This window comes from Tripterygium wilfordii, chromosome 1 (assembly GCF_013401445.1).
Source record: "Tripterygium wilfordii isolate XIE 37 chromosome 1, ASM1340144v1, whole genome shotgun sequence".
Lineage (NCBI taxonomy): Eukaryota > Viridiplantae > Streptophyta > Magnoliopsida > Celastrales > Celastraceae > Tripterygium > Tripterygium wilfordii.
The window spans coordinates 2,481,678-2,507,220 of NC_052232.1; the positions used below are offsets into that span (position 1 = coordinate 2,481,678).

Here is a 25,543-nt window from a genome sequence, read left to right on the forward strand (position 1 = left end):
TACATGTAAATGAAACCTTATATCTAGGAAGTTCAACCCAATGTCAGTCCATTTGAATAAGAACTTAATAGGTGACAATAGACATCTCATATCTAACAATATAAGTATACTAAAATACCCACTTAAATGTGCCAAATAGAAATAACCCCTACTACTATAATGTCTTCTGAGCACAGGATAACAGAGAAGGAAAGTGGTGAGCACAGGGCAGAGTAGGGATAACAGAGAAAAGTTGCTTCTTTTTTCAGTATTTAAGGTGAAATGAAATTAATGGAGACTTTTACGCAATAAAGATTGGCGACGGCTAAATACCCAAAAAGAGCAGCAAGTGATATATGTATGTGTGTGTGTATATATATATATAGCAGCAGCAACAACTCATACGCGCACACAAAACAACAAGAAAGCCAAATTCAGCAACTCAAAAACCAGTGGAGAGTATCTCCTATCAAATCTATCCCTCAGAGGTCTCTCCCTAAACCACATCATTTCTCACATCTCTCCCTTTATTTCTTCTTTATCTGTATATGTTTTTGTTTGGTGGTGCAGATCTTGAGGGGCATTTTGGATCTAGGGTTTTTTGAGGGTTTTTTGAAAATGACCACTCCGTTTCCGATTCCGGTCACTGCTGCTCAGGTTTTTCACTTTTTTTTTTGTCCTATATCTGATTCTCTATGTTATCGGGTTTTCTATTGTTGATATTTGTGTGTTAATCGTGGATTGGGTGTCGTCAGGTGGGGACGTACTTTGTGGGTCAGTACTATCAGGTACTTCAGTCGCAGCCGGACTTTGTGCACCAATTTTACAGTGACGCCAGCACAATGCTTCGGATTGATGGAACCACCAGAGAAACTGCCACCGGGATGCTGGTACCTCTCGACTTCTCTGTTTCATTTCTTTCCCAAGTGAAATGCTTGAGTTGGTCAACGGTTATGCGTGTGGTAGAAAATTGTAATGTGAACAGGCTTGAGTCTGGTCACCAAATGTAAAATGTTCAATAGACAATAGATAATGTAATTGGCCCATTTAAAAGATTTGTTTTTGTGTTATTTTAGTAATGATGTTTGGTGTTCATTTATTATTAATTTTGAAAGGGCTGTCTGGTTCCAACTAATCAAATTTTTTTTTTTTCTTCCTTTCAAAGTTTTTTGAGAGTGTGTTCCTTTTATTACATTGGTTGATTTCACTTGGTCATCGTACTATCGTTGTGGTGTTCTAAATTCTGAAATAGTAAAAAAACATATTGATTAGATGAGGGAATTATTTTGATGTGCATTTCGTGGAGGTAACACAGGAGAACTAGTATTTCTGAAGAGTGTGAAGATAGAAAAGACTGGAGTCAGTCATTAGGATGGTTGGCTAGTCAGAATTAACTTTGTTGAAATTTCAAAATAAACAAGGATAAAACTTGGTGTGGTGGACAAAGTTCCTTCGATGCAACCTAGGGGTCACAGCTTCAAATCTTTGAAACAAGCTCTCTGTAATGTCGGGGTATGGGTTTGTACGTTTACCCTTCTTCTACTCTGCCTTTACTTCCGGAGCCTTGTGCAACTGGAGTTTACCTTCTTAAAAATTTCAACATAAATTTGTTTTATATGCTGATTCATACGTATATGTGTTTTTGGTTGGTCCTCTTATCAATGCTGCAATTATTCTGAGAATTGATTTTGTGAAACTTATGCATTCTACAACCTTATTGTAAATGAGCATGTTAAAAGTTTAATGGACAAGTGCTTAAAAATTTAGTCTTGCACACATTTTTAAATTTTAAGTCTTGGGTGGCTATAGGCTTTTAAAGGTTGCTATAACATGAGGGTGTGTTGTTTATCAAAACCAGACTAAATAAATAAATAAAATGAGGGTTTCTTCATCCACTCACTATTACATGCTCATTGTTAGCATGTAAGTCATAGGTGTACCATAGTTCATAGTAGTTGATGTTATTTGTCTTAAAATTGAAAGTACTTTTTCTGCTTTTTTTGTAAATGCTTCCTTGACACAGCCTTTTCTGGTTCACCTTCTGTTTTTCTTTGTAATGATTAGAGCTATTGGATTACTTTTCTTCTTATCATCTTTGACTATTACAGCAAATTCATGCACTCATATTGTCGCTCAATTATACGGGTATTGAAATCAAGACAGCGCATTCACTGGAATCTTGGAATGGAGGTGTTCTTGTGATGGTTTCCGGTTCTGTGCAAGTAAAGAATTTAAGTGGCAAGGGGAAATTTATGCAGACATTTTTTCTTGCTCCTCAGGAGAAAGGTTATTTTGTCCTTAATGACATTTTTCACTTCGTTGATGAGGAACCAATTCACCATCATCCTGCCATTTTATTAGCCCAGAGCAACCTGGATGCGAAGTTTAACCCTTCTTCTATGATTGCAGAGCCAGGTATCCTAATGTTACCTGAGTGGAAGAGAGATATGGATTTCTTGACTCTCACAATCGCTTGGCGTAATGACAAAATATTTATGTGTTCCAACAAAGATGTGAAGGCTTTTATGAATATAGCTTGCTAATATAACTTTGTAAAGCTGCGTGATTATATATCTGTGTTTAACTGTGAGAATATTGCTGATCATAGAAGACGACAAATGTTGTCTAGATAGAATAAGTTAGTTTGGATTGAAGTAATTGGTGATGATGAAATAAAAACGGTGCTGTTTGCTGCAAAAAAATTATTTTATCCCCCCTTTCTGTCCAGCAATCACATTTGAAGTCTAATATGAGTTACTTTTATGCGTCTCTAAACATGCATTGATAAAGTGAGAACCCCCCCACCCGGGAAAAAACCCACAAAAAATGCATTGATAAAATGCCTTCAGCTGACCTTGTGATAAGATTTTCTTTTTTATGATTAGATGTTAGTGCATATCAAAAGATAAAAGAATGTACTCTTTCTTTTGCGTTTGTAATATGACGGTTTTGCAGTTTCCAATTATTTGCTGGGTGGAGAAATTCAAGCAAGGGATTTTGTGGTCCCTGCTGATCTCAGAGAAAATGGTCCTATTGACAATTATAGTTTCACAGAGCAAGAGCTGCAACAAGTACCAGAACCTGAGACTGTTCTGGTTGACAATGCTGCTGAAGAGAATGGTACATTTCAAAATTCATTCAAAACTGTGCAAGATCAATTGCCTGCTTCTGTCGAGGAACCTGTTGGAGAGCCCCAAAAGCACACTTATGCTTCTATTGTATGCACTATAATGAGTAACTTCGTTGTTATACTATTATACAGAGCCACCATATGCACTTGCATTTGTGATTATAGAGTACCTTATATTTGGGGTACTAATTATTTTTATTTTTATATCTTAATTTGAAGCTGCGGGTAGCTAAAGTGCAATCTGCAACATCAGTTTCTCCTCAGCCTACCGTTAACAAAAATGCGCTGCCTGCTTTGGAATCAAACCATGCTTCGCAGGCCACTCAGCAAGCAGTTGCATCATCAGATGCATTTGAGTGGTCTGGAGGAGAGACGATGGAAGAGTTTTCGGCCATTGAAGATGAAGGTTTGCAATTATTTTTTGTTATTGTGCTTTGTACACTAATGATATCAACAGATACCACTCAGCAGTAGAAACCGAGGGCTGTTTTTGTTTTCGACTTTGAATAGTTCTGAAATAAGTTACAACTGTTTGTTTTCCAAAAAGTAAATGGTTTCCTTGTATTTTGTTGTTTCGACAACTTAAGTGGTAAAATTTTGAGGATATCTGGTGTATTAATTACTCGATAATGTTTCAGATGAAGTCAAGTCCGTTTATGTGAGAAACTTGCTACCTACTACATCAGAAGCTGAAATCGAGGAAGAATTCAGGAAATTTGGTGAGATCAAGCCTGATGGCGTTGTGATCCGAAGTCGCAAGGTTTGTTTCCTTGGGTTATCTTAATTGATATTCTTGCATTTGTTCATAGCTGCTTTGTAATGCAAGGTAAACAGTGTATATCTGCTTTGCCCAAACCCCACAGTGTTGATGGGAACCTAGTGCACTCAGTTAACCTTCTTTTCCTTGCATTTCTTCTTTAGAGCTAAACACTTCTTTTTCTGCAGGATGTTGGTGTATGCTATGCTTTTGTCGAATTTGAAGATATCTCGGGTGTTCATAACGCAGTCAGGGTATGATGTACTCTACAAAACACAGAGGCCTCAATTATGGTTTATGAGTTATAGGATTTACTAAAGACCTTAATTTATCTTTTTATAAGCAAAATACCTTAAATGTTAGATTTAAAATGGGCTTACATTGTAGACTCCAATTCCATACTACCTCTATCAGGCCCTGGTTTTGCACGAGGCTTGTAATTATTTTTAGGGAATTAAGGATTACCAAGATGTCCGGTCTTCAGAAATCTTAAATGATAGGAAGGATGAGATTCTTGACTTTGCAAGGAAGTCATTTCCATACTCGGAAACACTGCAGCTGTTGGCCACGTCAATAAGTTTGTATCAAGAAGCTGTATAGGGGTTGACCTATCAATTTTGACATATTTAATTTCGTTGTTGATTTAGTTTAATAGGGACCTTATTAATTGAGACATTGGGCAGGGACCTTCTCACTGGATTTGTGTGCCCCTTGTGTTGTCTCTGTAGGTGGGCACTGCACAGGTTGCCGGACGACCAGTATACATTGAAGAGCGGAGACCAAACAGCATCCCCTACCGAGTGGGAAGTATGTTTCTAAATTCCTGTCAAAATTGTTTATGCACGTGTTAAAAGGGCCTAAATTCACTGGATTTTACTGGTGCATTAAAAGTTTATTGCAGTTTGATTGACATTTTGACCAGATTTGATGTGACCTTGTTGAGTGAGAGAGGCTTCTCGAGTGAGCTTGACCTGAAGTTGAGTTGTTGAGCCTTCCCATACTTGACTAGTTTAAAGCGTTATTGGATCCGGTGTGATACTTTGGATGGAAATGGTCCGTGTTTTGAACTAATATAAATCATAATGTTCTTTTTGGGGAATATAAAATAAACTCGTGTCATCACACTGGATGAGTTTGGTTGGACAAATATAATTATTATTTGTCTCAACTTATAATTGCCATTCATGACATATTTCTTCATGAAGAAACAGTGCTTAGTATGCTTTAAAAAAATTTGTGGAAGCAAAAGATTTTATTAGTGGGTACCAAGGCGGTGCAACCAGAAGTTGCAAGGCACATATACTAATACTAGTAAAAAAGTTACTACACAAACCATGAAGCCATACTTTTACCCTCCTTGGCCAATTGAGCACTACATGATTGACAGTAGAAATATTTGAGCTAGCTTCTGTTCGTAGCATGCTTAGGGATCTAGGATAAAACCTCAGAAACACCTCTTAGCAATGTGGGCTTAAGACACCTCCTTCTGGCAGGATACCTGCCACTGTGGCACTTGTTTGCTTTTCCATTTATTTTGTTTGTAGCATAATGAAAGGGATATCTACTTTTTCTATGACAATCACAATCTTCTGTTGTAACTTTGTCGGTGCTCGTGTTCTGGACAGGAGGGAGGGGTAGAGGAAGGGGCAGCTATCAAACAGATGCTCCTCGGGGACATTTTGGCGCTCGAAGTTTAGGTAGGGGAAGTGGTTACGATGGAAGTGACCGGGAGTACAGCAGAATGAGAGGAAATGGCTATCATAGACAAAGTCCTCGCCAAGACAGAGGGTTGTCAGCTCACCAGGTATCAAGGAGTGGACATTATCAATCGGAGTATGCAGCTTAGATTCTTCTAACGTTTGGGGGAAATCCAGGTTTTGGTTCTTAGCCAGTTGCAAACTCAGCTTACTCATCTTTGTTAGTTTCAAGAATTACATAATGATATTTTCAAGAACCTGAGTTTTCAATGAGATGTGTTGCGATTATAAATCGCTTAGTTTGACTCTTCTTTCTTCTAGTGAACTAAGTTACTGTAATGGGTAATGCGTTTTCAATTTTGAGCTCATTTGTTCTGATAAGAAATTTTCAATGTACTGATGAAGGTTCTTCAGGTTGATATATTTATTAATTCATTTTTGGAACTTTTTCTTCAGATGTTAAGTTTCATGCATCTTGGTTATCCATTCGTCGTATTTTATTTCATTTAATCTTACTTAAGATGAGCATCTTGGTTAAACTGGTCATGGCACTTCATGGAGAATGGACTACTGAAACTGATCTTAACTTCTGTCTTTCCTCATCTTCTCTGGAACCAGTTACATGTTCAGTGAGCCAAATCCAGAAGACCCATACAACCCATGAACAAGGCCATGTGATGATTTTAGAACCTGGTAATGAAAAGGGGAAACAGTTCCATAGTCATATATTATATACCCTCATATTTCTTAACCTCAAACTCGCGTTGCTCCCTTCCTCTCCTCTCACCATTTCCCGTCGCAGGCTTCACCCCGCGACATTTGCAAGCTTCGCAAGGTAAGTTTCGGTTCACGCCCACATATTTGACTGCTTGATGTAGGTCTTACTTAGTGATGTCACTTTTTTTTTTCCCCTTCTCTGGGTTATGCCCGTCATTCATAAATATCGTCTGATCTAACTTCGATTAGGGTTAATTTCTTCTATTCTCTGTTTTGGGATCTAGTTTTTACTTGAGTATCGGAGTGTCTGCGGTCAAAGCACGATCGATAGGCTCACTAGTCATCTTTATTTTTAGGATTAGGGGCAGTCGGATCATGGAGAAACTACCAACCAAACAACCTCTCTTAGCACAAGGGAGTGTTCGGCCAAAGTAGGTACAATTTTTGTTCACTACACAAACATTGGAATACAGTCTCTTAGCACAAGGGAGTGTTCAGCCAAAGTAGGTACAATTTTTGTTCACTACACAAACATTGGAATACAGTCTCTTAGCACAAGGGAGTGTTCAGCCAAAGTAGGTACAATTTTTGTTCACTACACAAACATTGGAATACAGTCTCTTAGCACAAGAGAGTATTCAGCCAAAGTAGGTACAATTTTTGTTCACTACACGAACATTGGAATACAATGTTCCTGTCACAATTCTTTCACCAACCAAACATTGGAATCTTTGTTATTCCTATTTTCATTCTCATTCCGGTTGACTATACGAAACGTTCAATTATCTTCAAATGTTTTAAAATTGGAAAATATAATCACAATCTGATAATGTGAATGGTAGGAAACTGATATGTACAAAGTATGGGGAGGTGGAAGGTAGGAGAGATTGTTGGGGTGGGAGAAACAAAATGGAGCAAAGAAAAGCTGGCTGTCTGTCTAATCTTAACTAAAAAAGAATATCCCACTCAAAACCCGTTACATTCCATTTAAAGCAACTCCCGTACAATATCTTTCCCTACTCTCTCTTATAAGTTGTAGTACACCACGCGATCCCATATTGGGCGAGTGAGCTCGTGAGTAGGGCTCACCATTTGACCCGGTCCAAAATTATATCTGGTTTGGAGAGCGAGACCCAGAACCCTTGGGCAGGCATGAGCTCCATTTCTGGGGCTTGGCCAGAAGCCCGACACCTCGGGCCAATTTTAGTTCGCCCGAGCTCGAAGCTCGGCCTAAACCCAACTAGACAACATACATTATATATATAATATATATACATATACAGACAGCAGGGCAGTGTGCACTGTCTGCATATATATATATATTATATTTACAATGTACGTGGGTATATATATACATAATATATATACATATACATGTATATAATACATATATATTACACATGCACATATATTATATAATATTTTTTTCTCAAAAAAAATACATATATAAATATTATAAAGTCAAAAATCGAGCCCAGGCCAGGTCTGGCCTGGGCCAGGACCCAAAAAACAGGGTCGGCCCGATGTTGACCTCTACTCGTGAGTTTGCAAAAGAAAAAAGTTCTTTTTATCCCACTCTTAGAGCAACTTCAGTAGTGTTAATTTGCTAGCCCAGCAAAAATTTATATTGGGTCCCACTTCTATTACATAAAAAGTCAAGGCAAACACGTCTCTCAATACAACCACATCAACAAAACACATCTCCCAATATAATCACATCAACAAAACACAAATTCCTATACATTTTCCTTCCCACCCAACATGGTGGACAACAAATTCTCATGCCCTCCATGTTGTCCCCAATAAAACTACACTAAAACACAATCTTTCAATATAAAACACATCTCCCAATATAGCCACATCAGTAAAACACAAAACCCAATACAACCACATCAGCAAAACACAAAACCCCATACATATTTGTTAGTCCAGATAAAATAACACCATTGCAAGTACTCTTAACAAAAAGTGTCGAGCTGTCTCGGACTTAAAAATCGGAAAAGAAAAAAGAAGGGCGGGGGTTTGGTTTGGTTTGGGTCGGGTCGGGTCGGATCCCAATACCCCATCTTAGATCTTCCGGTCAAGCAGCGTACCCTGCCGACTTACGTGGCACACTAGGTCCCACCTTGTCGGTTTGTCCCCCAGCAACAACCCGTTTATTTATTTATTTCCTCCCATATTAATTTTATCACTCAACATTCAACATTATTTTTTAAAAAAGAATGTTAAAATATGATAATTTTATTTGTTAATTGAATAGTAACTACAGAAGGTGGTTGGATGCTTAGATTTAGGGGCGACGAAAAAAATCGGTTGGAAATTAGTTTTGGGTTGAAGAACAATACGTGTTTACAAAATATTTATATGTTCGGATCTTAATACGGATTGTATTTCGGGCGTACTTAATTGATCAAACCCTGATTGGTTTAAATTCAGACAAATAAATCAAACGATAACTTATTTCGAATTATGGTTCAGACAAGTAAATCGGATTAGATTTTTGTGTTTAGACCAGAATATGATTTTAAACCAAACAAAAATTTTGTGTTTGGACTTGACTTTCAGACATATAACTAATGTCTAAACTTTGTTTAATCTAGGTCGGACAAATTCGATCATCCAGACCGGACAGAGTTTTATCACCCCTAGTTAGATTGATGTAAATGAATCATTTTTTTCCACCGTTGGTAAAGTGTTTGGTAGGATGAGACGGTCCAAATATTATGAAATATGCAGCTTTTTTTTTTAAAATACCAGTGAGAAATATGTTTTTCATTGAAATCAAATCTTGAACACACATATGCTTAATTCAATCGATTATCAACCGAGCCACCTCTCGTTGGGAGGAAATATGCAGCTGTGCCAAAATCTTTTGGTTATTTTATTAAAAAAAAGGAAAATAATTTGGGTATCAAAATTATATGGGTTGGTAAAGAATGAGAACAAACCGACATTAAACTTTTTAATTGGTCTACTTTTTTTTTACCAAACAGCGAGTAGTGTGTATAGTAAAAAGTAAGCATCTTTTTCTTGGAGTGAGTATAATGAGCTTACCATACTGTCCTCGACATTAATTTATGGTAAACCTTGGAATGTCATGGCAAACAAGATTTTACATTTAGATCTTGTCGACACAGTCCTAATTCTGGAACAGTTTCAACAATACTAGTACTACTATTCTATGTTTTCCACTTTAATGGAAAAAGAAATGGACATATTTTTATACCCATAATTTTTTTTTAATCATCCTTCATTTCTTCAACAATTCCATAAAGTTTTCCTGATCTCGTAAGCTTTAAAGCTCACTTGTAGGGAGGGGTTAGGAGCTCCATTTCATCCGCATGAGTTTCGGTTTGGATTGTTCAGGTGACCCGAGATTTAGGCCTACATAACTGTCTGAAGGAAATGCTGGACTGAGTGATTTCTTGGTTAAAAAAATGACTAGGCCAACTTTGCCGAACAAAGTGCATATATATATATATATAATTGGTTGGATATTTGGATTTAGGGGTAACAAAAAAATTGGTTCCAAATTGATTCCGGGTCGGACAACAACATGAGTCTACGAAATATGTATTTGGATTGTATTTCGGACGTACTTAATTGGCCAAACCCGGATTGGTTTAAATCCAGACAAGTAAATCAAATGATAACCTAATTCGAGTTAGGGTTCGGACTAGATTTTTGTATGTAGACTCGAACCCAGTTTTAAATCAGATAAATTTTTTGTGTTTGGACCCGAATTTTAGACATATAATTTATGTCCAAACTTGGTTTAATCTAAATTGGACAAATTCGATTATCCGGACCGGATAGAGTTTGCCACTCCTACTTGAATTGGTGGTAGATGAATCATTTTTTCCCACCTTTTGGTAAAGCGTTTGCCAGAATGAGACAGTCCAAATATTAGGCAATATGCAGCTGTGCCAAAATCTTTTGGTTATTTTAGAAAAAAGAAGAAGGGGGGAAATAATGAAATTTTGAGTAAACATTGGAATGTTATGGCAAACAAGATTTTTGATTAGATCTTGTCGACACATTCCCAATTTTGAAACAGTTCCAACAATACTAGTACTACTATATGTTTCCAACTTTAATGGAAAAAAAATGGACATATTTTTATACCCAGGGAAAAAAAATTGTTGTGAATTTATTTTTAATCATCCTTCATTTCTTGAACAATTAATCAAGTGACTAGGCGAATCAATTGGAAGTATTTCCATGAGATTTTTCTGGTCTCATGAGTGTTAGGACCCACTTCCGGAGAGAAGTTAGGAGCAACATTTCATCGGACTTTGGCCTAGTTATGCATGTCTCCGGCGCGAGTGTTAAAAGTACCACATCAAAATATATGGGAAATTTCTTACAATTTATAAGGATTTTCTAGTTCAAGTGAGTTGGGCTTTATTGTAGCAGCTGGGTTAAGGATGAATAAAGCCGTGCGGGTCCGATTTATCCTTAGAAAGTATTTTCATGAGTTTTCCTGGTCTCGTGACTTTTAAGGCCCACTTCCCGGGAAGGGTTAGGAGCTTCATTTCACCAGCATGGGTTTCGGTCTAGTCTTGCCTCTCGTTAACGTGGTTTAGACTGTTCAAGTAGCCCGAGATTTACATTAACGTGGTTTAGACTATTCAAGTAGCTCGAGATTTACGCATACTCAATTGTTTGAAGGACATGCTGGACTGGGTGATTCCTCGATTAAAAAAATGACTGGGACAACTTTGCGAAACAAAACATATATGTGTGTGTCTATATATATATATTATGTGATGTGTGGTCCCTTACAGGATAGCTTGTAATGATAAATATATGGTTCAATAATACGGTTAATTCTGCTGCCTTTCTTTGTTATTTGGTTTTAAGACACATAGAGTGGTCACTTTTTTGGGGCAGACCCACACCGTCCAATGGAATTGCAGGTGTTTAGGTCTCAACTTTCTAAAACAAGGTTTCATGCCCTTTGTCCTTCAAATACTAGACAAAGCACCACAGAGGAATGCATACATATATATACATATACACAAAAGATTAGGATACATGCTTTTGCTTGTAAAAAGACTCAACCTTCAATAACACTTTAACCCTACCTAATGTGTGTGCTCCTCTTTATGCTAAAGTTTAGAGACACCTAAGCTCAATTTTTATTGTGGATTAATTAAGATCTGATTCGATTGACAATCGGTTAGGTTAAACATATGTATCTAAAGTTTGACCTAATGAGAAACATATTTTCAGTGGTATTCAAAAAATAATAATTTGTGGATTAATAACTGATTCTTGTAATTTATATTACAACTCAGTTTTTGGAGTTTCTTAAAAAAGTTGATGAGAATTTCATTAATGAAAAAAAGATTAGAGTTTGTTTGGTATGCTTGTTTTTCATTTAATTTTTTTTATTTTTTAGAAAACAAAAAATAATCTTGAAAATACATTTTGTTGTCTATTTTAGAAAAGATAGAAAACAAAAATAACTGAAAAATTGCTTGAAAATAGAAAAAAAATTAAAAAATATATAAATATTACTCTTCATTTTGCAAAAGACCATCATTAATTATTTAATTTGGATTGTTATCACAGAAATGTTTGAATTGTTTTTATAGGAAAAAGGAAATAGCAGAGAAAAAGAAACACAGCTGTGGATGTTCAGACTAAGAAGTGCAGAAGGGGGGCAGGAAAGAAAGAAAGAAAGAAAGAAAGAAAGCAGAGTCTCTTAACTGGTAACACTCTTTGAGTTCTGACTTCTGACCAGAGACTTAAAAACACCTGACCCCCAAATTGTTTGTCTGTCCGTCTGTCATTGGCTTATTTCTTATTGCAACAATCTTTTTGCCTTTACTCTCCCTCTCCCCAGTCTTCTGTTTCAGAATTTATATTTTTACTACAAACAGAGAAAGATGGACTGATAGAGAGTCTAAAAGGGTTTATGATCATGTCAAGAAAGAACTTTGAGAAGTGCTAGGCGCACTAGCAGACACATGGGCCCCATTATCATCACTCCTTCCACCACCAACTCCTCTCCCTCTTCCCTTCCTTTTCCACTCATACTATGCTCTCTCTTCTTCTTCTCCTCCTCCTCCTCTCCATTTCCGTCAAATTCTTGCACCTACTTGACGTCTCTCTCTATTTTCTTCATAACACTTCTTCTTGAGTCTGTTTGCTATCAATTTCTTGTTTGTTCTGATGGAAGGTGCTGCTCTTGGTTTACTTAGTTGTGGTGGTGGTGGTTCCTCTGGGGGCTCCACAAATGAGTCCATAGTGTCAAAAGTGGAGGTGGTGGAGCAAGATCAGTATGTGGAGGCAACTTCATACCCAACTGAGAATGAGGTTGAGTTGGGTTTAGGCCTGAGCCTTGGTGGTGGTGGTTGTGGAGGTGGTGGTGGTGGGAAGGGTAAGGCTGGTGCATGGGGTGAGTGTGGTAGAATCTTGACTGCCAAGGATTTTCCTTCTGTACTCTCTCATGCTCATAGAGGAGCTAATGCTTGTGCTTCCCCTGGGATTGCTGTTTCTGGGACAAAGAGAGCTGCTGATTCTTCTCCTCAAGAGGGTGGATCTCCTACTGGTGGCAGGTTTGATTACTGATTGAAACTAATGTCAAGAAAATCAAAATCACTATATTATCCTTGTTTTCTTATTTCTTTACTTCAATTTCCATTTTAGTACTGAGAAAAATGCTATTTGTTGAGCTATTTGAGAGGAGAGAACATTAATTTTTCTGGGTCTAATTTAATAAGAAAGCATTAAGCAAAATCCCAACTGTTCTAGCCTCTCTTTTTTTAATGTAGCTTCCCCACCTCTGATGAAACTGGAATTGACTTCCCCATTGGAATCATTTCATCCATTGATCATGTTATATTCCCCTGTTTGTTATGCTTCTTCCTAAATAATTATGTTAGGCTATATGTCTAATTTGTTGTGGTTCTGTTAAAGCTTTTCCATGATTTGGTCCTGACTAGATATGATTTCCTATCATTTCTTCCCTAGTTGTTCTGATGTGTAGGTCAGGTTTTTGACTTGTTTCTAGTCTGCCCTATGTTAAGGATTTTTTGGTGATGATCTTATGGCACTGTGGCTGCATAGAAATTTACTAACTCGATCGATTATAACTTGTTCTGCTACCATAGATGTATTGGCAACTTCCACAAATATCGAATCTCATTGCGATTGTTTAGATTCAGTTATTGGGTCTTTTTCTTTTTTTCACTCCAATGGTTTGCCTGGGTTTGTGAGAGTTAGATCTGAATATTCTGTAGGAATTTTCCATTCCTATTACCTGCTTTTCCTCTGATGACTCGAATACTAATCGTAGAGATTTACTTTGTTGCAGCAGTCAGGTTGTGGGATGGCCACCTATAGGGGTTCACAGGATGAACAGCTTGGTGAGCCAAACAAAGGCCCTAAAAGGTGAAGAAGAAAAGTCTGCAGTTGTTGGAAAAGACAAGTCTAAAGATGGTTCAAAGAAGAAAATATGCAATGGCAACAAGACCGGTATTGTGAGCGAAAATGAGCATCTGGGATTTGTTAAGGTCAATATGGATGGAGTTCCTATAGGAAGGAAGGTGGATTTGAATGCTCATGCTGGCTATGAAACGTTAGCCCGAACTTTGGAGGACATGTTTCTTCGGTCCAACTCAACTCTCAATTCCATTGGTGAGTTTTGTTGCCTTCTCTAGTGTCTTGATTTTCAGGGATATAAGTTCATATTTAGCGAGTTTCTTTTTCTCGATTCAAATAGTTAGTATGGAATGCTAGTCACAGTGAATACATATTCTTTGTAGTTATAAGCAACTCACTTTGGTGACTCTGTGTTCCTTGTATGAAGGATCGGGTGGAGAGAATGAACAAGTAAAAAAGTCGTCCAAGCTTTTGGATGGATCACGTGGATTTGTGCTCACGTATGAAGATAAGGACGGAGACTGGATGCTTGTGGGAGACGTTCCATGGGGGTATGAATCCGCTTCCTGAAGTATCAAAAACTCATTATTCAGTTCAAAATCAATTAGGTTAACTTATATGATGCTGTAACTTTTCTTCCACACTCTTCTTTGTATTTAGGATGTTCCACAGTTCAGTCAAAAGGCTCCGAATCATGAGGACTTCCGAGGCTAATGGACTTGGTATGTAAATGTACAACCATGACTCTTGTAACTGGCTTTTATTGCTTCTGGCATCTCTGATTGTTTGATTGCATCTCCGAGATTTGAAGATGGAAAGAAAGAAGCAAGTTTGTTTAGCATCAACGCTGGCCCTTCCAAAAATCCGATGAGATGAAAAAAAAGTCCCCCCCACAGTTTGAAAACACAAGATAAAGTAGAAAAATTGTTTAGTCGGAGCATTTTGCAAAGAGTGGTGCTGCGCTTTATTTCATTTTCGTTGTTGCCAACCATCCTCTGGTTCTCACAGCCTTTTTTGGTCTCTTAGGTGATGATATTCATTGTAGTTTTCGATTGCTTTATATGGTGCTGCCATATAGGCCTGCGCACTTGACGACTACCTGGTGCTTTCTCATACTGTAAATATGAGAGTACTTATATCTAGATTGTTAAGTTTTCTCAAGTTTGCAATCCAGTGGACTCGGATTTTGTTTGTTATAGAAAAAAGTGTTTGTTTGTGGCTAATTCAGAAAATTTTCGCTGTTTTAGCTTTTCGTGTTCTCTTATATATTGTAATTCAGTGTCTCCTTTTTTGAGTGTTACTGCTTGATCAATTTGATTAATGTTCATTCTGCTGCTGAATCAATCTCTGAAACGTATCATATGTTGTGTATGACCCGAACTTTTGATGTTAGGATAATGAACTAGACCTGTTGCAACCCGCATTATGGCGGGCAAAACCCCCGAACGGTCCCACTCGTGGATTGTTCGTACTATAAATATTTTCGTTGTGAAAATCCTAGTGATAATGTATTCAGATAGAGTTTGTGATAGAGAGCTCGTAACTTTATTAATAATGTTTATTATCGGCACCCACCACGTTACATCATTAATCATTTGTTCAAGTTCAACAAGTACATAAAACAGCTGGAGACAAAGATTGGTACTTGGCAACCACAATGTGATGGGGATATTTGTTGTTTTGGATCTTAGTTACTAAAATATCCAGCTGAAGATAACTCAACTTGTAAAGTTGCTTAATCTATTGTAGTATTGGATAAGGGGATGTTATTGAGACAAATGAATAGGGATAAGAGACTTTACAAGTTAAAGGCATGACGGTAATTGGTAGATAACATCTCTTATACTTCACAAAATAAATTAGGAATGACTCTTCACCTAATTCTTTTGTCTTTTTTTTGTTCATTTCTAGGGTAAACTTCAGGTTAGATGTGCTTTGGTCATTTGTGGTTAGGTTTTTGGATGGCTGAAAATGAAAACCAACCTAAATTTTAAAAATTCCAGCATATTTCCGGCTTAGAAAACATAATGTAAGCAATTTTCCTAACAACGGTATCCGAGACTTTGTCCTGATTAGTCTTTTTTTTTAAACCGAGAAATCCGTGCGGGAAATAATATTGAAACTGATGGCCATGAACTTGCAACCTCTCCGTATTTGCAAGGAGTTATCATAATCAATTTCACCATCCTAACCAAAACTTCTCTGTTCTGAATAGTCTCTAAGGCACGAGCATTGTCTCCGTCCTTCCCAAACCCTAATAAAACATAATGTAAACATTTTCCTAGCAACCCAACCAACCGACTCCACACTGGCAACATGAAAGACCGGCCGAAACCCATGGGGGAAATAACGTCGAAACTATTGAGCATGGGAGTTGGAACTTGTAACTTGTAACCTCCCACATTTGCAAGGAGTTACCATAGTCAGTTTCACCATCCCAACCAAAGTTTTTTTTTTGGTTCTAAATAGTCTCCAAGGCACAAGCAATGTCTCCGTCCTTCCCGAACCCTAACAGTACCCCCTAAGGAGATATTTGCGAGAGTAAGGTTTTGTTGGATTGATTGGGAAAGAAAAAAGAAAAACCGCATAAAGACTTGATAGAGGCCTACTAATCTTATCAAGTCCACTATGAATCCACATCCAGAGAGTGGGGAAAAAAGGAGGAAGAAGAAATGCACTTAGGTTTCTCAAAGCAGTGACGGTGCATCTGCATTGAAGGATACTGCTCTTCAAAATGGGACAGAGTTGATGCTTAAGATTATGCAATCATGGTGATTTTGACTTATTTTGAGAGTAATAGTGGTGGAGACCCAGTAACCATAATGAATTACTTTTAATTTGATTGAGGAACAACTGTATTCTACTACCAATGGAACCAAAAAAACTACTCCAAATCATTAGAATGGCTCACGCTTAGTCTTGTTTAACCTTCATTCTCTCATCTCTCCTCGTGATTGTTTGTCTCTATTTGGTTTCCATGTCTTGGAAAGAAGAAGAAAGTGAAGGATTTTGCCCTTTCTTGCTTTTGCACTTTTGTTCCAAACCTTGTCCTACTCATATACCACACAGAGTCTAATATGGAACTCTAATGATGGCACCAAAAACAGCTGGAAGGCTTTTTGCTCCAATGCAATCCCAGGGGGGGGGGCCTTAATGGGGTGTAAGAGGAAAGGTAGTCGCCATAATGTCCACTTGAGAGGATTTTCTCACCCTTTCTGTACATGTTGGTTTTACATGATTTTGCCACTTTGTTGGATCAGAAAGGATCAATTTAAACCCTCTAATTTTTTCTGCTAAACCGACATATTTCCACAGAGAACCGGTAAAAACTTATGCAACCAAAACAGGTTTTTTCGCAAGTGTAAAGGCAGAAGGCAGCTTAACTGCAAGACCAACCCGCCGAGTAGGAACGAAAGTAAGGGATGGTGTTTATGCATTTTTTGTGCGGTCACTGCCGGCATTTACACTGCAAGAGTGAAATCTTAACAAAAGAAGCAATATATTGCATCCATTACCAAGAAATGACAATGGTCTACAACGAATTCTCCTTGTGCAGTTACTCTTCAAATACCATCTTAGGAATATATTAACCCAACAAGAAAATGAACATCCTATGGCAAACAAAAGCTTCATTACCAACTAAAAGTACTAATATACAGTCTTTTTCGAACGGTACACAAGACATTGTGTTTACTTCAACTCCACCATTCAAGTTACACACAAATAAAAAGGTGAGATAATTAGCACCAAACAAAGTGAAAAGAGTACATAAAGCTACAGAAGAATTATCTGGGAAGAGTGCTAAAGGTGTACATATGATATGAGCTATGACAGGATTCTCTTCTTCCAACAAAACTGGTACGCAACAGCTTACTGAAGGAATTCTCTGGGATCGGTAACAAAACCAGTTAAAGCCGAAGCTGCTGCTGTGTAAGGTGAAGCAAGATATATCTGGCCTTCCTTATGTCCCATCCGGCCAGGGAAATTCCTGTTCGTAGTTGAGACACAGACCTGCAGAGCAATGCCCTCACAAGAGTTAGAAAAAAATCTAATACGAGTCATCACTGTGGGCCTCCGGATAGCCAAGCTAGAAAAAAATAACATCAAAGCAGATATTGACTAGTTTCATCCTCATCAATGGCTAACAATAACATGCAGTGAAAAATGTGCTCGGAGTTCCAATTTCCCAACTTCCATTGCCTAAAAAGTGCAAGACCCTTAAATTGGTGCAATTTATACCTCAATAGCAACCATCCTCCCCATTTCTGCTCACAAACATCTCAAAAGCAATCCAGTATTTAACGAAGATAACCAAAACATTTCCTCGAAGGATATCAAAAACTAAAACCATCAATACGTCTTCCCATGTACGTGTCATAAGGACATGATTGAATAAGTAACTTCCAACGATATTATTTTCCATTAATTTTGCATGCTAATATGAAGCAGCAAAAGGAAATAACAAAATTATTTCAAAATGCCAAAAAAAAAAACCCAACTAAAAACATCTACGTTTCCTACCGTTGAATCAAATGGAGCTTAATATCCTTCTTAAAACTGTGTAAAAAAGAAGTCAAGGAAGCTAAAACTTGCCTTCGGTTCATTCATTCGTGCATAAGTATCTTTAGGGCCACCCAAACAAGCACCACAACTAGGACTTGTAGGTGTGTCACAACCAGCTTCTTCAAAAATCTGGGAGCAAGTCTTGCCTCCTGATCCTGGCACAGGGAGACTATATACGTCCATCCAAACCTGAAAATTTACCGCTACCAACATTGATCTCAACTTTTCATTTTGAATTTTTATAACTTAATAACCACAAATCTAAAGTTGACAGCACATTGTAATACAGTTTTACAGACCTTTTGGGTGGCTGGGACAAGGAATGTGGGAACTTTAACCTTTTTACCCTGCAGATAAAGTAAATAGATACATGAAGCTCAAGGAGGAAGAAAATCAATATCCTAGCAGATTACCACTACTAGGCATGTCTAAGAAAACACAAAGGTTGGCTCCCCCGACCCCCCACAACCACAAAAAGAAAGGGGTGACCATAGCCCTCGTGATCCATAAAAAAGAATTCACAAATATACTTGAGGAAAATGATTGTATTGGTAAGATGATGCAAATTAAAATAACATTACCACATGGTATGTACAGTCATACAAGTGTTCTTAATGACATTGTTGGCAAAGCACATCCTTATCCTAAAGTGATACCCATCCCTCTAGCTAACATTGAGTAAAAATATTAGTGCATTGACATCAACAACAGCAACAATATTGGAAAGAACCACTCATGACTCATGACAATGATAGTACTAAATGGAGAAACACTAAAATTAAATGTTAAATATTTGTCAGGTAACAATCAATAGCACAGCAATATACAAGATTTATAGCTCTTACCGAAGCTAGAAAAATTTTGGCTGCAGCCATAAAATCCTCTGTTTTCCCACCAGTACAAGATCCAATATATACTCTGTCAATCTTCACATCTTTGCATTCTCTTGCCAATGCACGCTTATCAGGAGAATGAGGCTGTGAAATACGCGGACAGAGTTACTTCCATAAGACGAAAAGATAGAAACCATCTATGATCAAGAAGAATATTAAATAGCTTTTACGGAACATATACTATGGTTTCTGAAAAGTCTAGTTTCCAAATAAAAATTGGAATACAAAAATTTCTTTCACCCTCAAATCACCTACCTTAGCCACCAAGGGCTCCAATTTCGAGATATCAAATCTATACTCTGAAAGAAATCTTCATCAACAAAAATAAACTCGTCAGTTTGAATTTGAGCTGTGCATGACCAGAAAGTAAACTAACACAGAATATAATAAGTCAATGGGCAGAAACAGAGTTCCTTTGCCAAATGGATGGGGTAAGAACACCTACCCCTTTAGAAAATTCACATAGGAAATACTTTTTAGTAAATGAATTAAGTTTGTCTGCCACATGAAATGTTTTCTAATAAGTGTCCTTTTGGAAAACAAGAAACACGGTATTATCACAATCCAAAGATTTTCAATTGTTTTCTTCTACTTCTAGGATTGAAAATGAAATTAACTATAAGAACTAATGAGCCTGCCAACCACATTCCAAATTTACTCTCTTCATAAATGATATAAGCGATTTTAACCACTGAAATTATATTGCTGATGCTAGCTTAATCAATCTAACTCCAAATATGACTTCATAGTCACCATATGTTAGTTTTAGCGAGAATCATAACTTCAGTGATAAGACGGCAAAAGCAAGAAAAATTCCAAGTTTTAAGTAATAAGTTGTGTGAGGCCTAAAAGATATAACTTTGTTTGCAAATTATATGCGATAAATTGGTAGTTCCAGGCTTCCAGCTACAATAGATAGTTAGAAATGATGATTTAGAGAACTATATTGTTGGGCACACCAAAAGGCATTCACTGGATGAGAAAACACAATGGTACTGCATCTAATTTGACCATAATAGGTAACATTTGTTCTCTAAATGATACTTTGCCATCATCTCATTCAAAATGTTATTTAATTCCAAATAATAAATAGAATGATTTAATTAGTTATCACAAGGTGATTATATATGTACTACATAGAGAAAGTAGCGCAGTGTTGAGGAGAATCGAGGTGATTTGGATAGAAGAGTAGGAAGAGAAGATGAAGACTTAAAAATACATGGCTTGAAGTACTAAGAAACGACATGGATTCAAAGTCAGTTGATGAAAGTATGATCCTAGATAGAAATGAATGGCGGAAACGAATTCTTATAAACTCATGTAAGGACACTGAACTTTTGGGATAAAGGTTCGGATGATGATGATCAAGCAAGATGATTATATGGTAGGATACCGAAGCATTTTTTTTTCCACGTCAACGATTCTCCACTCTCCTCAAAAATAATTCAGCCAACTCCTATATATAATATAAACATATTTTATTAAAATGTAAAAAAAAATTCAGGTATATCAATGCAATGGAATGAAAATATTTTCTCTAGTCCAAAAGATTGTGTTACTTTCTCCAACTTCCCGAGAGTAATTCTGATCAACTAACACATTTATTGAATTCGATGAATGGGAAGGTGGGTACTACACCTGAAAAGGAATACAACCACATTTTGTTAAATAAACAAAGAAGCCATTTGATAATAGGATCTACCTTGCTTGGCTATCACTGTAAACTGGTTCATATGGCACAGATGTCCTATTCTGCAAAGAGAAAAATACATATCGTCCTCCATTAGTATCAAAATGTAGTAACATATGTAGAAAGAACAACTACTCCAAAGAGAAACATGTCTACTGAAAATGATATGCCCAAATGATACTAAAATCCCATTTACTAACCTCCAGGTACTTATACGTAGTACCATCAGCAGGGACCACACCATTCTTTCCCCCAGCTTCAACAACCATGTTGCATAATGTCATCCGTTCTTCCATCTATCAATTACAGCCAATCAGAAACATGAAGTTCAAGATCCATTGAAAGTATGTACTCTTGCAGGTGGTATAAATGTTATTTATTGTAAGGGTTTACTTACACTTAGATTTTCAACAGTAGAGCCAACAAACTCCATGGATTTGTATGTTGCACCAGACACAGATATTTCACCAATAATCTGAAAGAGAAGATATATCTTTGAGACAACGCCACAGAAAAACAAACATAGTCGCAAACTCTAACGAGGGTATTTTTCATGCCCACAAAAATAAAACAGACAACTCAAATTCAAGCACGCTTACTTGCAAAATCAAATCCTTTGCAAGCAGATAATCAGGCATTTCACCATCCATAACAAATCTTAAAGTTGGGGGCACCTGCAATAAAATGATGCAGGAAAATCACAGGTTACTGAAATAGCCAACCACAGAAACAAACACCCAAGACAGTGTTGCAAAATATACTTGTGACAGCTAGAAAAAAGTCAAAACACATAGAAGTCATAGCAAATTGGGAATGCTATTATTCAATATTTTTTATGACTACTGCCAACCGTCTCAAATGATCAATGTTTTCATGACTAAAAATCCTGATGTTCTTACTTTTTTTTGGAGTGCACACACAAAAATATGCAAGGCATCTTGGGGAAAATCAAAACTATAGATCACAGGAAAATAAGATCAATCAACTCAGCAACAAGAAGGAAGTATCTAGTAGCCATACCACTCCTGATTGTAAAGGGCATTCATATTAATTCGGATTATGGGTATCTATTTGGTGGTAACCAGGTTGGCAGAAGAAGAGATAAAAGGTTGCGATTACGTGACTAAAATAGCAGAAGAAAGAGACTTGGTTAACACCAATTCTTCCTCTGGTACTTTTTGGATGATTTGGAGGGAAAGGAATATAAAAGTCCAAGAAGAAAGGGGGAAAAAATTTGTAACCCTCAAGAACATTTGGAATATGCAGTTTCAAAAGCAAGTTTAAAGTTGTAAATAATAATCTACTCATGGACATCATATACCTTTTGTGTTATAGGCACTTGCAAGGGAATACCTTATTAATATCTTTCTTCGTCTCCAACAAATTTTTTACTCCTAGAAAAAGGAAGTAATAATGTGCGGATGGAATAATTGTTTGTGTGGAAATGACACAATGAGTAAACATCATAAATCATTATATCCAAACTAATTAATTGTGCAAAAAATGGACTCGTACTACTCAAATCTTAAAAAGCCCAAAAAGAGCTGGGATATTTTGCAAAAGTTTATAATTTCAAAAGGAGCAATTAGATGCACGTGTAGATTCAGTACTAACTCCATACAAATTAAAGTTATCAGACATGTCAAATGGTATCTCCAACAATAATCAAATATCAAAAGGCTCAGATCTCAGACCTAGTCTCGGTACTCTTTTCAAGCAGTTACTGAAGAATCATCACATTAATAAAGTGTGAAACTTAGACATTTCGCAATTTACATTTAACATTGAATTTCATACTAGGCCTATAAGCAAAAGCTCCTTCATCCTTTTTGAGATCAAAGAAAGAGTAACACTCCATTGATCTCCACATATATGTATTTGCACGGACCAGTATTGGAGCTCTCCATCTTGTGAAAGCATTTTCTAAGACAAGATTATTTGATAAAGGATGCAGGTATTTATGTCTAACTTCAAAACATATTAACAAAAAAATTCTAGCAAGTATCTCTGGCGACTGGCAATGCATCCATTTCACCAAGTTTTAGAAAATAGTTAAACTGGTACAGCCAAAATTCATTAAGGAGTGAGTGCGGAAAGCAGATTACGAAACATCGATTATTGCTCTCTGCAACACATCATGTTTGATTTCGTACGTCTGGGATGGCATGTGATGTAGAGTTGTATACTAAAGATTATTCACAACTTATGAGACTTAGATTTCTAAATGCCATAACTGATTCCATGTATTCTCAAAGATATTAAGGGCAAAGGTGTTTGATGAATTAAAAAAATACTTCAAAACATTAACAGGATGACCTACCTTTGCAAATGCCATAACTACCAACACTTGAAATCAAAGGAATTAAGAGTACGTGTCTGAAAAATTAAACATTATAGTACACAACAATTTCAGGATCACCATTTATTGTCCAAGCACTGTCATGATAGCAACATAAGTCATTATTCAAATGCTCCGAGGCTGATCACAGATTACTAAAACCAAAAACAACTTATAGATCAAACATAACCTAACTAGAGAACAAACATTTAGTAAAATTACTTCACCTATTGGCAATTACTGAAAGTTTGGAGAATTGTACTATAATAACTTACTTATAAACTACAGTTATACGGAAATACGATATATACATAGAAAAAGGAAGTTCCTAATTCAAATGTATAGAATCAAAAGATACAATGCAATAGAGTACCACGGAATCATGAGGAACAGTAAGGATGCTAATATATTAAATGAATTACCAAATTGCACATAAGTTTTCAAACATCAAAAATAAGAAGCACAACATACTCTATTAAGAGATCCACTACAATCAGAAGAAAAATGTATGTAAGCTTAAAGGATATGACTGATACAACCAATAATAAGATTTCCAGTCTTCCAGACCTTGAGCAGGAGTTTCCCAGCTCCGAGTACAAAACCTGCATCAGTGTTACCGATTCCAGTAGCAAATTGGCCAAATGCTCCAGCAGTACAGGTGTGCGAGTCAGTACCTAAAAGGACCTGAGCACAGAAGTAAAGGATTTTCATACCTAGTCTGGCACATAAAGGACTAAAACTTACATAAAAATAAAATAAATTCAATCATGAAAAATGCACTGCACCTCTCCAGGCCTGCAATGACCTTCTTGAGCAAGTGCAATATGGCATACACCTTTATAATCAGGGTTAGCCTGCAAAGACATGAAGCAAATTTTCCACTCAATGCTATAAAGGAATGAAGCTGCTATTGAAAGAAAAATCATGGAATCATACCTTGAAATTGCTCAGATCTTTAATATCATAAAAGTACTTTATATTTTGCTCCATGCAGAAGTCCCTCAAAATATCAACATTACGGTTTGCACGTTCATCACTTGTAAATATATAGTGATCAGGTATAATGACAATCTTCTCTCGGTTCCATACCTTCAATGTCAAAATAAAGGCTTCATGCCAATTAAGAAACAGGAGACAGAACCAGTGTAAGGCTAAGCCAAAAAAAAAATTCAACGAACAGACACATAGGCAAACAAGCATGCACGAGTGAGGGAGGGAGATGGAGAGAGGAAGAAAAAGGGGGGGGGGGTGTTTCTCTAAACCAAAGTATAAAAAAGCTTTCCATCAGACAGCTTCACTGTCAAGTGGTTAGAGCAAATATTACATGATACAAGCAATAAAACAAGATAATAATCAATGATAAGTCTGCAAATGTGATTTTTAATGTATCCAAATAGTATGATACATCACACGAATAGCTGCCAATGCCACTCATCCATTTACAGCATTTCCAAATGAAGCAACTATGTTAAGCACCAAGAAGTCGTATTCCAAAATAGAGGCTTGCAAATCCAAATCCCACGTAGAAGAAGCCAACAAAGTAATCGAATCATATGCCATTAAGTAACAGCTAAACAACTAGTAAATGTGAAAAATGCAAGCACGTAGTACCTTAGCATTCTGGCCGAACTCCTTTTTGAAGATTCCGATTGAACCAGGGCCACAAACATCATGGGTCATCAAGATATCAACGTTCACCCAAACATTCTCACCTGGACTCAACTGGGGTTTCTCAGAGGCCTTTGCCAAGATCTTCTCAGTCATGGTCATACCAGTTTTGACCTTCAAATCCACAAGCAACCCCATCATCAAGTAACGAAAAACTTTTGACACAAATTAATAAAACCCACACAGAAAAAGATAGAAACTCAACAGATCCAGTGGTCGCAGGCCTACGCTCCGCCTGCTGCGGCGCCATAACTGACACGATTCTCCTCAAAGCTTGTTTCTTGCATTTGGGAATGGAAAATGGTACCGGTGAAGAAAAAAATGAGAGACTCCCATCTCTCTGCGCAACAAAAGACAATACAAGTAATGAATTTTCGAATCATAGAAAACGAACCGAATCCCCTCAATAACAAAAGACAAACTAAATAACATCGAACTGTTGATCATAACTCAGTGTTCATATATCAACTGTAGCTTAACAAGCAAGAAAAAGAGGGAGCTCGGTAAAAAGTTCAAACCTTGTTGGAAATGAAAGATGACGACGGAGGGGCGACAACAGAGGAGGACGCCATGGGGGTTCGTTTGTTTCCTGGGAAAATAGACGCTGGACTGCGCACGATGAGCACGCGTCTCTAACCTGTATAATATAGGCCAAATGTCACACACACCCATGTGATTAGGGTTATTTCTACATGTACCCCTTATTTTGAATTCGCAAA

The 25,543-nt window shown here is 37.1% G+C and overlaps 3 protein-coding genes across 5 annotated transcripts; 2 read left to right on the top strand and 1 right to left on the bottom strand.

Moving 5' to 3' along the window:
- The first annotated feature begins 213 nt into the window (after positions 1-213).
- Positions 214-6,018, top strand: LOC120001925 (nuclear transport factor 2-like). The gene is made up of 10 exons (XM_038850812.1): positions 214-467; positions 550-636; positions 735-869; positions 2,088-2,394; positions 2,935-3,197; positions 3,329-3,515; positions 3,748-3,869; positions 4,055-4,120; positions 4,595-4,673; positions 5,492-6,018. Exons 2-10 carry the CDS (start codon positions 598-600, stop codon positions 5,710-5,712), a joined length of 1,419 nt encoding a protein of 472 aa, XP_038706740.1. The 5' UTR covers positions 214-467; positions 550-597; the 3' UTR covers positions 5,713-6,018.
- A 6,069-nt stretch (positions 6,019-12,087) lies between these two features.
- On the top strand, positions 12,088-14,924 carry LOC119997082 (auxin-responsive protein IAA13-like). 3 transcript variants are annotated; one of them, XM_038843894.1, is made up of 5 exons: positions 12,088-12,846; positions 13,605-13,927; positions 14,106-14,223; positions 14,333-14,394; positions 14,484-14,924. In XM_038843894.1, exons 1-5 carry the CDS (start codon positions 12,461-12,463, stop codon positions 14,546-14,548), a joined length of 954 nt encoding a protein of 317 aa, XP_038699822.1. In that variant the 5' UTR covers positions 12,088-12,460; the 3' UTR covers positions 14,549-14,924. The 3 variants fall into 3 exon arrangements, with proteins under 3 accessions (XP_038699822.1, XP_038699807.1, XP_038699815.1); XM_038843879.1 differs by having other exon boundaries at positions 12,097-12,846; positions 14,100-14,223; XM_038843887.1 differs by having other exon boundaries at positions 12,101-12,846; positions 13,608-13,927; positions 14,100-14,223.
- A 2,356-nt stretch (positions 14,925-17,280) lies between these two features.
- On the bottom strand, positions 17,281-25,464 carry LOC119997076 (3-isopropylmalate dehydratase large subunit, chloroplastic-like). Its single transcript, XM_038843868.1, has 15 exons — positions 25,343-25,464; positions 25,030-25,164; positions 24,768-24,938; positions 24,093-24,245; positions 23,942-24,010; positions 23,724-23,840; positions 21,418-21,492; positions 21,216-21,293; positions 21,019-21,114; positions 20,831-20,880; positions 19,384-19,438; positions 19,081-19,212; positions 18,535-18,582; positions 18,266-18,424; positions 17,281-17,683 (listed from the first exon to the last, which is right to left on the bottom strand). Exons 1-15 carry the CDS (start codon positions 25,394-25,396, stop codon positions 17,543-17,545), a joined length of 1,533 nt encoding a protein of 510 aa, XP_038699796.1. The 5' UTR covers positions 25,397-25,464; the 3' UTR covers positions 17,281-17,542.
- Positions 25,465-25,543: the final 79 nt, after the last annotated feature.

Coding starts and splice junctions, on each gene's coding strand:
- LOC120001925 (XM_038850812.1), top strand. CDS start 598: ATGACCACTCCGTTTCCGATTCCGGTCACTGCTGCTCAG. Junction 3,870..4,054: donor TTGTGATCCGAAGTCGCAAG/GTTTGTTTCCTT, acceptor CTTTTTCTGCAG/GATGTTGGTGTATGCTATGC. Junction 4,121..4,594: donor GTGTTCATAACGCAGTCAGG/GTATGATGTACT, acceptor TTGTCTCTGTAG/GTGGGCACTGCACAGGTTGC.
- LOC119997082 (XM_038843879.1), top strand. CDS start 12,461: ATGGAAGGTGCTGCTCTTGGTTTACTTAGTTGTGGTGGTGGTGGTTCC. Junction 12,847..13,604: donor GGATCTCCTACTGGTGGCAG/GTTTGATTACTG, acceptor ACTTTGTTGCAG/CAGTCAGGTTGTGGGATGGC. Junction 14,224..14,332: donor GTGGGAGACGTTCCATGGGG/GTATGAATCCGC, acceptor CTTTGTATTTAG/GATGTTCCACAGTTCAGTCA.
- LOC119997076 (XM_038843868.1), bottom strand. CDS start 25,396: ATGGCGTCCTCCTCTGTTGTCGCCCCTCCGTCGTCATCTTTCATTTCC. Junction 21,493..23,723: donor CTGGGAAACTCCTGCTCAAG/GTCTGGAAGACT, acceptor ATTTTATTGCAG/GTGCCCCCAACTTTAAGATT. Junction 21,294..21,417: donor CAAAGGATTTGATTTTGCAA/GTAAGCGTGCTT, acceptor CTTCTCTTTCAG/ATTATTGGTGAAATATCTGT.